The sequence below is a fragment of the Emydura macquarii genome, unplaced genomic scaffold (genome assembly GCF_026122565.2).
Source record: "Emydura macquarii macquarii isolate MOO-44397 ecotype Brisbane River unplaced genomic scaffold, CSIRO-AGI_Emac_v2 contig_2457, whole genome shotgun sequence".
In the NCBI taxonomy this organism is placed as follows: Eukaryota; Metazoa; Chordata; order Testudines; family Chelidae; genus Emydura; species Emydura macquarii.
This window is the reverse complement of record NW_027132594.1, coordinates 2,444,618-2,457,677: the sequence shown is the minus strand read 5'-3', so window position 1 is coordinate 2,457,677 and position 13,060 is coordinate 2,444,618. Positions and strand designations below refer to the sequence as shown.

Genomic DNA, 13,060 nt, shown 5'->3' with positions numbered 1-13,060 from the left:
GTTAATGGGCAGAAGGTAATGGGTTATACTGAAAGGTGAACTATTGGACAGAAGGGTTACTAGTGGAGTACCTCTATGATGAGCCTTGGGACCAATCTTATTCAATAGTTTCATTAATGACCTTGGCACAAAAAGTAGGAGCATGCTAATGAAATTTATTGATGATACACAGATGGGAGACATCATCAATACAGAGGAGGATCGAAATGTTACACGGAAAGATCTGGATGACTTTGAGGACTGGAGAAACAGAAATGGGATGAAATTCAATACTGCAAAGTGCAAGCTCGTGAACGTAAGGTCTAATAATAAGAACTTCTGCTACATGTTGGGGGCTCATCAGTTGATAGCAACAGAGGAGAAGAGAGACCTGCGTGTGTTGGCTGATTACAGGATGATTAGAAAGCTTGCAGCTGCAAAAGAGATAATTGCTAGACTGTATCAGGTGAGGTATTTCTCATAGACAGAGAAGTATTAATGCCATTGTAGAAGGCACTGGTATGTCCTCATTTGGAATATTGTGTACAATTCTGGTCATCTATGTTAAAAAAAGATGAATTCAAAATGAAACAGATGCAGAGAAGAGCTACTAGAATGACAAGGGAAATGGAGGGCCTATATTTTGACAGAAGACTGGAAGAACTTGGCTTGTTTAGCCTAAGAAAAAGAAGGCTGAGAGGGTATGTGAATACTCTCTGTAAATATATTGAGGGGTAAACACCAAGGAGGTGAAGAGCTATTTAAGGGCAATGATAATGTTGGCACAAGAACAAAAGGGTATAAAATGGCCATGATCAAACTTTGGCTGAAGATTAAAAGGTTTCTAACTGGCAGAAGGGTGAGGTTCTGGAACAGCCTCCCAATGAGTTGTGGGGGCAAACAATTTAATTAATATTAAGAGAGAGCTGGACAAATTTAGGAGTGTGATTGTATGATGGGTTTACTTGTGATGATTGGGGGCAGGGCTCAGCAATCCTGTGAACCCCTTCTAGTTTGTCTTATGTTTCTAAAAGCTCATGCTTCAGGGCTTCAGCTGGTCACCTACAGGGATCAGGAAGGGATATTGCATCCTTCCCATGTAGTCTTTTTTTCTCTTTCCTCTGAAGCATCATAGATGGCCATGGATGGAAATTGGACACTGGATAGCATGGGCCAATGCACTAATGAGGCATGGGGCATTCTCTCTCTCATGTACTTAGCTGGCTGTTTCTTGCTTATATGCCCAGGGTCTAACTGATCACCATATGTAGGGTTGAGAAGGAATTTTTCCCTAGTTCAGATTGGCAGTGACGTTAGGGCTTTTTCACTTTCCTCTGCAGTATGGGGTTTGGGTAACTTGACAGGATTAAATGGGTATATTTTACTTAATCAATTCCCTGCCATTGCAGGAGCCTCACACAATCAGTGCACATTGGTCCCTCTTACTCTCTGCTTGTGGCACATAATAGTTTAATCTCCTATTAGATGTAATAGTTTGGCTTATTTTCGTTGTTGGGTTTAGTTTGTCGTGCAGGGTGTGGTTGGTGGCCTGTGATACGCTGGTCAGAGTAGATGGTCTGGTGATCCCTTCTGGCCTTACACTCTATAACTTAGTCAAGATGCAGCCTGTTTCCAGTGTCAGTCCACCTGTACAGGAGAGCACGCACAATGTGGCCATGCAGGTAAGCTGTAAAGATAAATTATCTCATTGGTTCCTTGTACTCTTCCATTTGTCTGTCCATATCCATCAGTTGTCTCTTGTCTTATACTTACATTGTGAGATCCTTGATTTAGGGATGGCTTTTTTGTTCTGCGTTTGTACAGCAGCTAGTACAAAGGAGTCCATTACTATGACTTGTAGGTGCTACAGTAGTACAAATAAGAAATAATAAGCATGCCTTTTGTATGGATGCCTCCTTCCTGCATAAGATGAATGAATACATTGGGGCCTGTTTTTCTTTCTGATACCAGTTTTAACATTGACTGTGGAGCTACTCCTGACATATATTGGGAGAAGAGAATTAATCTGTCCTCTATACAGCTTCTCAACCACAGATTAATAGATTTTAAGGCCAGAGGGGACCGATTATATAGTCTGACCTATATAAAACAAACCTAGAATTTCACCTGATTTCCCCTTCTTGAGCCAAATAACTTGTATTTATCTAAATTATATCTTCTAGAAAGGCACCCAGTATTGATATGAAGACAAAAGATGGAGAATCCACAAACTTACTTTTGTAGTTTGTTCCAATAGCCAATCACCCTCACTGTTAAAAATTTGTGCCTTATTTCTAATTTAAATTTGTCTGGGTTAACATCCAGACATTTGTTCATGAGATGTCCTTTAAATACTCAGTATTTTCTCACTGTGAAGAGATTTACACTCTGTAATCAAGTCATCTCTCAATCTCCTTTTAAATAAATTAAATCCATTCAGCTCTTTAAGTCTCTCATATTAAGGCATTTTCTCCAACCCTCAAATAATTAGTGCTTTTCCAGTGTTTTGGAATTTCTGGAATTATTTCAAGATTTATTAGAAATTAACATCAGCAGGCCAGAGATCTCCTTAGCCAACTCTTTTAGGACTCTTGCGTGCAAGTTATCTGGGCCTGCTGATTTAAAATTTGTTATCCTTAGTAGATGCTCTTTAACATCCTCCTTAATTACTAATAGACTGGAAAGTATTTTGCCATCTTCACATGACACAAGTGCATCATCCTACTTCTTTCCAAATATTAACAGAAATATTTATTACTGAATACATCTCCCTTTTCAGCATCAACATGTTTATCTTCTCCATCTAGTAATGGGCCTAACCCGTTAAGATATCTTTTGTTCCTGATATATAGGGGTGATAAGACAGGGGGTCAGTGGGGTTAGCACCCTCACAATGGAAATGTATGGGATCCATTCCTGCATACACTTGTGCATGTGGGGGGTTGTTTGTGCAGAAGTGAGAGCGAGACCCAGAAGAGCTGGAGTGTCTGTTGCAGCGCCTGGGATGGGGCTGGAAAGCAGGTTGGTAGGAAACTCCCGGACCATTCTCCCAGCCTGGAGATGACTGCTCCCTTCCCTGAGTCTCAGTAACTCCCTTGTTCCTTATCCCTCTGCTCCCCCCATTCACAGCAAGCTTCCCTGTCTCCCCCAGATATCTTAAAACTTTCTTTCTAATTGTCCCTAACGCTGCCAGCCATGGAGTTTTCCCTGGGGTCTTTAGCTTAGACTGAGATGCTAATTCCCGCTGTGAAGCTGGGCTTGTATATGGAACTGGAAAAATCATAGACAGGGCCGTGCACGGGGGGGAGGGGGAGGAAAGGGGGAGGAGGGAAGCAGGGGCCTGCCTCTCCCCATAATTGGCAGAGCTCCTCCAGCCTCTGGGGCCCTGGTGGGGGTGACGGTGCAAAGCTCTTCCGGCCCCCAGGGCTCTGAGTGGGAAAGCACATACTCCTCTGGCACAGAACGTGTCCCTCCAAAAGCACTGGAATTTAAATTCCTATGCACGTCCCTGCATAAAGGGCATACATAGACGTCTTTCTAATCAGCTATATTTAGTTGCAGAACCTTTGTCCTAGCTCTGATTCCTGTAGCATTGGCACCAATATGTGCAACCAAAGACTTCCCTGTTTCAGCCTTTCAAGGGCTATCACAATCACACCTGTTGAGTAAGTTATATTATTCTCTCAGTCATCACATATTCTATCACCAGAAATGTACAAAGTTGAGTAGCACTACAGCCTGTCTATTTACACCTTTGGAATGCCTTGATCTGCACACCCTGATCCTTCTCTTCTATCACTACTGAAGGACTGTTTTCTTTTTTTTCCCGTGATGGACAGCGTCCCTCTATTCCTCTTTGTTCTCCTCTGTCAGGGTATTGGCTTCCTCAGTTGGAAAACTGATGCAGGTAGTTCTGAGGTGGGCTTACTGTACTATATCCCTGTAAGCCACATCATTAATTTTCCCCCTTCCCCAGTTTGGCATGCATAGCTTCATAAACACTGTACTCAGCATGTACATTTGGCACACTGCAACATCCTAGGTATACTAAATCCTACCCCTGTCTAAAGAGTTGCTGGCCTTCTGAAGCCAGGGTTTCCTGGGTTGTCCGTTAGCTGGCCACTTTCACTACACTTTACTGAGAGCAAAGCAAACTATTTATTTATTTATTTATTTGTAATTCCCACCTCTATTACTCACTGTTCTCTGATCCTCCACTGGGCTGCAGTTCAGCTATTTAATTCAATGAGTCCCCTAGCTCCCACACACTCACTCTCCTGCTTAATTATTACATATCCCTGTGTTTCTTTTGAGGAATGCTCTTCTGCTTTCAGTCAGGGAAGGGCAGCAGTTTGACAGGGAGATTTACCGATAAATGGGAAAGCTTAATATTTTTGCTCCAGTGGAGACGGATACCAGGCCTGGGGTCTACATTTTTAAGCTCTGCATTTTACACACGAGCTGTAAGCTCTGAGTTTCTCGTGTTATTTGTAAGTGAAAGTGACAAGCTCAGGGTTTTACGATGCTGTGAGCAATGGAGGCTTTTCCCAGGGTAGGAGGAAGAAGCGGGCTTCACCTTCCTAGTTTGCAAATAGGTGGGAGAGCGCCCAGCCCTTTAGGGAGAGGTGCTGTCAAGGCAGTTACGGGCAGGGCGGCGACACTTCCCCTCTAGCCGGGTTTTCAAACCCCGCTCAGCCAGAAAAGCTGAAATCGCAGCACGGCGGCCCCACCGGGCACCTCCGCCCCACTCCTGCGGGCAGGAGCCGCCCGCCGGTTGCGGGGCTGGCAGCCCACAGCAAGACCCCTTTGCTCAGGGGCTCCGTGGGCCTGGGCTGAGACAGCCACTGACTGATCCAGCAAAGGAAGGGGGAAGAGTCTCGTCCCGGCTCCTCACGCCTTGGGCAAGAGGCGTGGGAGGCTCCCTCAGCGCTGCCTGTCCCGGCTCCCCCGCTCCTGCAGGGGTTGCTGCCTTCTCGGCCCGGGCGGGGGCCCGGCAGGGGCACGGCGCTGCGGCTCGCACAGCGACACGGATCTGCCCGGCCGCCCGCGCGCCGCCCTCGCCCCGCCTCCGCCCGCGCGCGGAGAGGAGAGGAGAGCCCCGGGCGGGGGAAAGGCGGGGGGGGGGGGGGGGAGACGGTCGCCGCGGTGGGGCCCAGGCGGATGCCGCTCCGCCTGTCGCTCCTAGGGTTGGGGGGGGGAGGTGGAGCCCCCCCCAGTCAGTTAGCCAATGAGCTGAGCGGACGGAAGGGAGGGGCGGGGCGATAGCGATCACCGCCCAATGGGGGACGGGGCGGGGTCGCGTGCGGAGCTGGGGAGAGTCGCAGGCAGGCGGAGGCTTGAGTCCGGGCTCGGGCAGCGAGCGAGCGAGCGCAGGCGGGGCAGAGCAGAGCGAAGCGCCACTGCCGCCGCCGCCCTCCTCACCCGGAGGCTCGCAGCAGCCCGCGCCTCCCTGCACGGAGCCGAGCGAGCAAGCAGCCGGCGGGGTAGTGGAAGCCGCGGAGCCCGCAGGGGACGGACGGACGGACAGACAGACAGACGCTGCCTCCCGGAGGGGAGCGGGCGGAGCCGCAGCCGCCTGGAGCAGAAGTTTGGCTGGCGCCGCAGCCGCAGAGAGGAAACTTTTCTCGGGCGGGGGGCGGCGGGCAGCAGCCGGCGCTGGGCTGGTCCGTGCCGGACTCTGGGATCCGTGACTTAGCGCGCGGGCTTCTGCGCGGCTCCGCCGGGCCGGGCCGGGCTGCGGCGGCCGCCGGGATGTACCTGGCAGCGGTCTCGGCGGGGAGGAGGCGCCCGGGCGGCGGCGGCTGGCACCTGGCGGCGGGGTGGCTGCTGCTCCTGCTGCTGCTGCTGGGCGAGTCCGGGACCCGGGCGCTCGTCTGCCTCCCGTGCGACGAGTCCAAGTGCGAGGAGCCCAAGAGCTGCCCCGGCAGCATCGTGCTGGGCATCTGCGGCTGCTGCTTCATGTGCGCCCGGCAGCGCAACGAGAGCTGCGGGGGCGTCTACGGGCTGCACGGAGCCTGCGACCGCGGGCTGCGCTGTGTCATCCGGCCCCCGCTCAACGGGGACTCCATCACCGAGTACGAAGTGGGCGTCTGCGAAGGTAAAGGCAGCGGGGCCCCTTCCCTGCTTCTGGCAGGGCAGCCCCTGCCCGGTACCTGCCCAGTCCCCCTCGGCGAAGTTTTAGCCGCGACTTCACTCAGGATGGTCCCGTCCCCCCCCCCCCCCCCTCTTTGCGGGCAACGAGAGGGTCTCGTTCGCCAGCTGCAGGGCTGGGCAAAGGGATCCCACCGCCTTGTCACGGGCTAGCTCCCCCCCACCACCACTCGTCCAATGCGAGTCTGTCGTGAACTGCGGGGGTTTTAAATGCTAAATTGCTCTGAATAGCACCAAACGTGACTGTCGGCTAGGTGTCAACTCTGGCCCCCGTGCCTGGAGGCGAGGGGTGGGGGGCGACCCTGCAAGAGCATGCAAGGCTGGCTGGTGGGTCCCACCCCCTCCCTGTTCTTACTGGAGTTTGTCTTGTTTTTTTCCACTCCTCCCGCACCCCATTTAAATCTCCATGCAGTTTGAAAAGGAGCAACACATGATTATTTTCCAGCCCTTCCGCAGATCAAGGGCATGTGGCCTATTTTTATTTTTTTTAACCCGGGGAGCAGCTCTGGGGAGTTGCTATAGTTTTGCCTTCTCCCCCACCTGCGTTTGTCTAAAAATCAATTTCGATTGTTTTAATTTTAAATGAGGATTTCACTTCTTTGTTTTGGTGGGGGGACCGAGACTGAGCTGTTCTTTCCTGGCAGCTTTAGGTAATCAGGTAGTAGCCCAGGCTTTCTCTTTCTGTAGCCTTATTGCTTTCTTCGACATTAGTAATGGCTCTGCTCCTGCCAGCCATACCACTTCTTACATGAGACTGTCTGGTTCTCTCAGTCTGGAGAGGAAAATTAGATCAGTAGTAGTAGTGTTCTGGTAGAAACTAACTTTTTTGCCTTCACGCTAGCTTTCGGACATGATTTAATTGCATGTTGCTGCTGCTGCTGGGGAGGAAACAGGTTTTAAAACGTTGAACTTAATTTTGGTGGTTTGAAGTAGTTTGTTATAAATTTCAAAACCGCTGCAGTGTTGAATCCTTTTTCGTTCGTAGATTGTTAATTAGTGTCAGTTCAGCCAGCAACTGATGTGTCTGCCAAATTTCTTGAAACAACAGCCAGGCAGTTTGCCCTCGTGGAATAAACAGAGATCAATAATACACGTGATGCTTATTCCGGATTCCTTCTGTGTAAGGAAACACAAAGGCTGATCGTCTGTTGCTAACTTTTCCTTCCTGTTCCTGTCACTTAACACCTCCCCCCCCCATAATGAAATGCGTCTTTTCCCTTTTCTTACAAGGGAAAAATCCCTATTCAAGCAATTCGGCTCCAACCCACCACTCGCACTTTGCTGGCTTCAGATGGGGTGGAGATGACTAGATACTAGGAAATGTAGGGATACTTCCCCTGTAGCTTACTTGATTCCAAGTGGCAGGAAGGAATCCTGGAGTCTCTTTACCATTTGTCAGATAGCTGAGGAAGGGAAAAGCTTAAAATGTAAGTAAGTAAAACACATGGTGATGTTAAGATGTTAGAAATAGTTGTTCTATGGGGCTAATGCATTATTTTATGTGGTGGTTTTTGTTTTGATTTTTCTTTCTTTTTTTTTTTTTTTTTTTTAAATGAGGGAGACTGGACAATTCTGGAAAGTAAGAGGAGAGGGTGTTGTTGGCTTCCAAGATAGAGGGCAGTAAAGAGTCTGAAAATATCTTTTAAGGAGGAGGCACTGGTCCAAAAAGTGTTTGAAAACAACAAAACAAAAAACCCACATGAAATCAGATTTCTGTCCTGATAAAACTGACAGCCTTCTAGATACCTTCTTTGCTGGTAAACATACAATTTTAGTATCCAGTACTCATTTATAACTGATATTATCCATAAATAAATTGTAAACCACAACATAAGAATATAAGAGACGTTGGTGTCCTATGAATATAAAAACAAATAGAATTTTATTCTTTCCTCAGAATTTGTTCAGTGGGGTTGCATGGGCATAACTGAAGTCAGAATTGGGTTGTGTATTTTAATGATTTAATAAAAATAGTTCTGAACTAATTTTTTCAAGAGAGTTGCTCATTCTATTTTGCATAGGTCTTTCTTTCCTGTGTATATAGAAACAAATTGGATTTAGGACAAATGTACATATACAGCACATTATAAGTATATAGAAAGTTACCATGATTAAAATATCTTTCAGTTGTTTGGATAGTGGTTCCTGTTCTTGCATGTTCGAAGTATAAGCATAGCTTGAACTGTTTGTAAAGGGAGAGTGGAATAATGAAAGCCTACAGTAATTAAATGTCTTGATAATTCAGCTCTCTTACTATATCACAGTGTGGACTTCTCTGGCAGATTAGGAACATTAAATTCTTTTTGAAGTGATGCAATGATTTCATCTAACAGTCCATATACTCTGTTAAAAATGGTATGAAGCATTCGTTGACGATTATATTTCAGTTAGTGCTGTGTGGCTATAAATTCCTGTAGCAATCATCAAAAAACAAATTAGTAACTTTTTGGGGATACTGCAAATAAAAGAAGCAATTGCTTAAACTGTTACCAAATTTAAGATATTACTAGGATAAATGTTGCTTTTTGTAAAGTTGTACCTGTAATTGTCTCATCATAAATTATGAAACAGTTCGGTATGTAGTTGGCCTGGTTTTTTGTTGGGGGTGGAAGAAATTTTAATGTTTTATCTATAAACCGATAAAATTACTTATTTTTAACAAAGACAATTCAGATATATAACTTGCAGGTAGAAAGAAGTATGAGGGTAGGTTGTTTGCCTGATGACTAGCTGTTAACACTATGTGTAGTACTCGCTTCTTCACAGGCTAACAGGATGAAAGAAATTCTTACTGCATGTTGTGTCTATTGCGGTGCATGCAATTCTTCTATAAAATGTTCTTGAATAAAAGTAAAATCTGAGTAAAATCCACTAACTATGTGAATAGAAACTAATATCGTCTACTTTTTTCCTGTTTCCTTTTACTGCAATTTTTACACTAAAATGACCCCTACTGGTTACAACTATAAGTGTAGAAATTTTTTATTTTAGTGGCTTCATAAATTGCTCAGCTGAGGCAAAGCTCTGACACATAGACCCTCTTCTGACCTAGAAAAACCTATTAATGTTTTCAGGATCCTATAGTTCTCTTCAGAGACTGATATTATTTACACCTGCTGCAATTACAGCTACTTCAGTTGTCATTTTCTCAAAAAATCTGTGATCTGCACTTTTGGTGGGAAAAGTATTTTTGTGGTGACTCTTCCAGTGAAAGAATTTATATTCAGAACTTGCCTCTAAGCCTGAAATATGCTGCTACTTGTGGCATTGTTACTTTAGAGAGTGAATTCTTCTGTATGAAATTGTGCTGAACCAATACATCAGCATAGTGTTAAAATAACCCGTGGTACCTCAAGGTGCCACTTCCCCCCCCCTCCCCCCCCCCCAATTTTAAATTTAAAAGACAACAAAAAAATGGTTGGTAGTTTTCACAGTTGTTAGGTTGACATTCATGTATGTTAGTTAATGCTACTTTTCCTAATGAAAGCAAAGCCTAGGGGAGAAAATGAGAATTTTCTACTTATTTCAGAAAGGGACTTAATCTTTTGACAAAAATGTCTTATGGAGAGCAATTTCTTGCAGTCTCTGTAACAATAACATTATCCTGTTTATGGCCTTTTAGTACGTAAACAAGAGATTGCAAATCTTGGTGTGTAGTTTTTTATGTATTAAGATCAAAATATTAATATTTTAAAATACTGAGCAATTATTGTTTCTTGAGTAATTGGACCCAATTCAAATATGAATTTGATCAATCCACTGTTGACTCTGCAGATTAAAAGAGGAAAAATGGTAGCACCAAGGAAAAAATCTTACTGTAACTCTTTTTTGATGCCTTAAGATTAACTAGATAGCTTAGTGAGAACAATTATTGGAAACATTTTGTAATAGCTAAAGGGATAAGCAATTGTCTGTTTTGATTAAGCTACTTGTGTATAGCTAATGAATCTCTAATGTAATTGATGGATTAATTATGTTTTCCATTTAATGCATTTACTTTGGGGAAACAGACTTCTCATACTCAGATTTCTAATATTAAACAAAAATTAAGGTAAATTGTTTAAAAATGATTTTAGGAAGTTTTGGTCAACTCAAACTCGGGTATTATGCTCAGATTGTTATACTGTGCTCATCACTGTAGTATCTGAATGCCTTCCATTAGCGCATTAAATGATGTGATTAGGATCTATCACATGTTCTCTCATCCTCTCCTCTGGGGTAGCGTTATGGAGTGTCTTGTTCTGGTGCGGTTTTTTACATATACATAGCAACATATGTATATATTAGAGAAAGCAAGGTCAAAGAAAGGTGCCTGAAACTGGCTACCCCAAATACATGTTTAAGCACTTAATTATCAAGTGATTTGTTCTCCATAGATGAACACCTGCAGCTCTCACTGACTTAATTTGAAGTTGAGGGTATTCTAGACCAGTGTTTCTCAACCTTTTCAGTAGCAAGTACCCCCTAACTTCTGAAAATTTTAATAAGTACACCAACACTCAATTTTCCACAGGATTTTATATTTACAGTCTAATGAGAGCCATATGTTGGAAGAAGTGCTGAGTATATAAGGCTGTGCATGATATCACAGATGTCAAATCTATTGTGGGTAGGGTTACCACCTTTACATCAGGGATGCACAACTCCAGTATGTACTTGGGCTAGGAGGCTTTGAGCGGCATGGGAATATGAAGTGCCATGCCAAAATTTTTGCCATAGATTTGAGAGGAGAATGGGGTGAGAGAGAGGGAAGGAGCTAGAGCAGTGAAATTGACAAGTTTTCTGGGCACTGGGCTTTGAGCCAGGGAGGGAGCTGCCACCTGGGCAAGTCGCAGGCGACTGCCACCCAATCCGAGCTGGGGCAGAGGAGGCTTTCGTGCCGGCTGGGACCCAGGGATGTGGGCAGGCAGCTGTTGCCTGTCTTGAAGCTGGGGCTCTGGAGGCTGCCCCTCTGCTGAGGGCGCAGGTGGCTGCCACCCATCTGCGAGCTTAGCTCAGGAGACGCAAGAGGCTGCTGCCGGGCTCCCACCTGGCAGCTGGGACCCAGCAGGAAGAAGAGGGCTGCTGCCCACTTTTCCCCAAAAGCCAGTGGTTGCCACCCACCTCCCAGCTGGGAGCTACGATTGGGCAGGAAGCGGGCGGCTGCCACACGCTTTCCCTGAAAGCCGGCAGGTGCCACCTGCCTTCCCTTCATTCTGTTTTCCCCCGGGTATCTCCTGCCTGTGTCTTGCATACTCCCAGGGGTATGCGTACCACAGGTTGAGAAACTATGTTCTAGACCTCTAAATATAAAGGTGCCGATTCATTTAACTGCCTAAATATAAAACTAAGTGTCCAGACTTAAACACCTGCGCTTTAAAATGTGACCTTTAAAAAAATTACAGTTCTGAAATCAAAAAACAATTTGAAGAATTTGAAAATGTTTGGCATGAAATAAATTTTCTCCATTTAGCTCTTAATGCAGGGGTGTTCAAACCACAAAGACTTAACATTTGTTTGTGGGTAAGAGTTAAGGTTTTTAAAAAATTTTTAACGTGGTTGGTTCCTACTGTTAAAAGTGAGAACACGTGAGCAGTTTGGGTAAGCTTGAGTTGTTTCCATTACTGAACCTATTTGTGGATATGCATATTCTCACTGCCTATGGCTGTCAATCTCCCTCCTTTTATAAGGACTACATTCACTGGCTGGATAAGTGGCTAGACTTACCAACTTGTTTGCAACCAGAGGTGGATGGAGTTGTTCTGTTTTGTTTAGGGACAGCTCTATGGCAGGAATGTCTTGCTGTGAAGGGAGTTTGGGAGTGGGCGGGAGGGAGCTGGATTACTCTGTCAGGGCATTGCTCTTGCTCATTTCCCCTCCCCGCCCCTCCCACTTTTTGCCTTTGGCTTGCAGCCACCTTTTTTCTTACAAACTTGGAATATTTTAAACTTTTTGTCTTAACTCCCACTGTTCTCCTTCCTAGAGAGAGGTTTTAATCACTTTGCAGAAGTGTCTTAAAGTAAATAGGTGGAAATTTACATGGCAGCAGCATACTAAAATAAGTAGGTTATCTGTGGATTTGCAATCGCTTTGATGATTTGTTTTCAGTGATGAGTATTAACTTGTTGCAGTTGCTGAAATGAACTTGAAATAACTGAACTAATGAATTGTCTTATGGCCTGTATGAAGGTGCATGAGGCCTGTTGGGATTAGGAGATAAAGCTTCATCTAGGTAATAGATACAACATTTTGGTATGTACGTTGGGTTATGTTGGGGGTTTTTTTTTAGGAAGATTTTGTAGAAATCTGTTACGTCTTTGAGAGGTGGTGGTCTGTACTTCCTATGGGATTTAATTACAACTTTCTAAATCTAGAGACTGAGAACTATTGCCTAGTCTTCAGTCAAATAAGTCAGTTTGGCTCTTGGGAAACTATGTAACTTGATTGAGCAGCAGGAATCCTATGATCTTTCTATAAAAGTTTAATATGAAGAAATATTGAAACTATTTTGTTTAGAGAGAAGACATGACAGAAATGTATCAAACTTACAGTGTAGCAAAGGATAAATAAGTGCACCTGACTTGCCTTTCTCAAAATATAAGAAGAATTGTACAATACAAGAATACAATAGCAAAACTGAAATATAACCAATTGAATTGTGCAAATTTCTGTCACAAGTCTCACTGATACACAACTGAGTAAGACTGAAGAAGTGATTAAATGGTGGATTTTTTTTGTTATGTTTTGCTAGACCTAAACAGAGTTCTTGTCCATTTTCTTTTCTGACATGAAGGCAGTGTTGCTTTTGGGGACTGCTTTTAGGGTTTTCTTCAGGATTATTGGTGTTACAGTTTTAATGTGGAGGGAATCTCATTTCAATAGCTATAAAATTTGCATCTCTTAAAGTTTCCATTATTCAGTGCATGGCCTATGTGCTGCTTATAGGAAGAGC

General features: G+C 44.8%; 1 protein-coding gene across 2 annotated transcripts in view; it reads left to right on the top strand.

Moving 5' to 3' along the window:
• The first annotated feature begins 5,318 nt into the window (after positions 1-5,318).
• The window catches only part of CRIM1 (cysteine rich transmembrane BMP regulator 1), a 306,588-nt gene continuing 298,846 nt past the window's right edge, over positions 5,319-13,060 (top strand). Inside the window, exon 1 of one of the 2 annotated variants that reach the window (XM_067562678.1) lies at positions 5,319-6,076. In XM_067562678.1, coding sequence (XP_067418779.1) covers positions 5,731-6,076 — 346 coding nt within the window. In that variant the 5' untranslated portion in view covers positions 5,319-5,730. Of the gene's footprint in view, positions 6,077-6,919; positions 7,887-13,060 lie in introns of those variants that run through there. The other variant, XM_067562679.1, reaches the window with a different exon arrangement.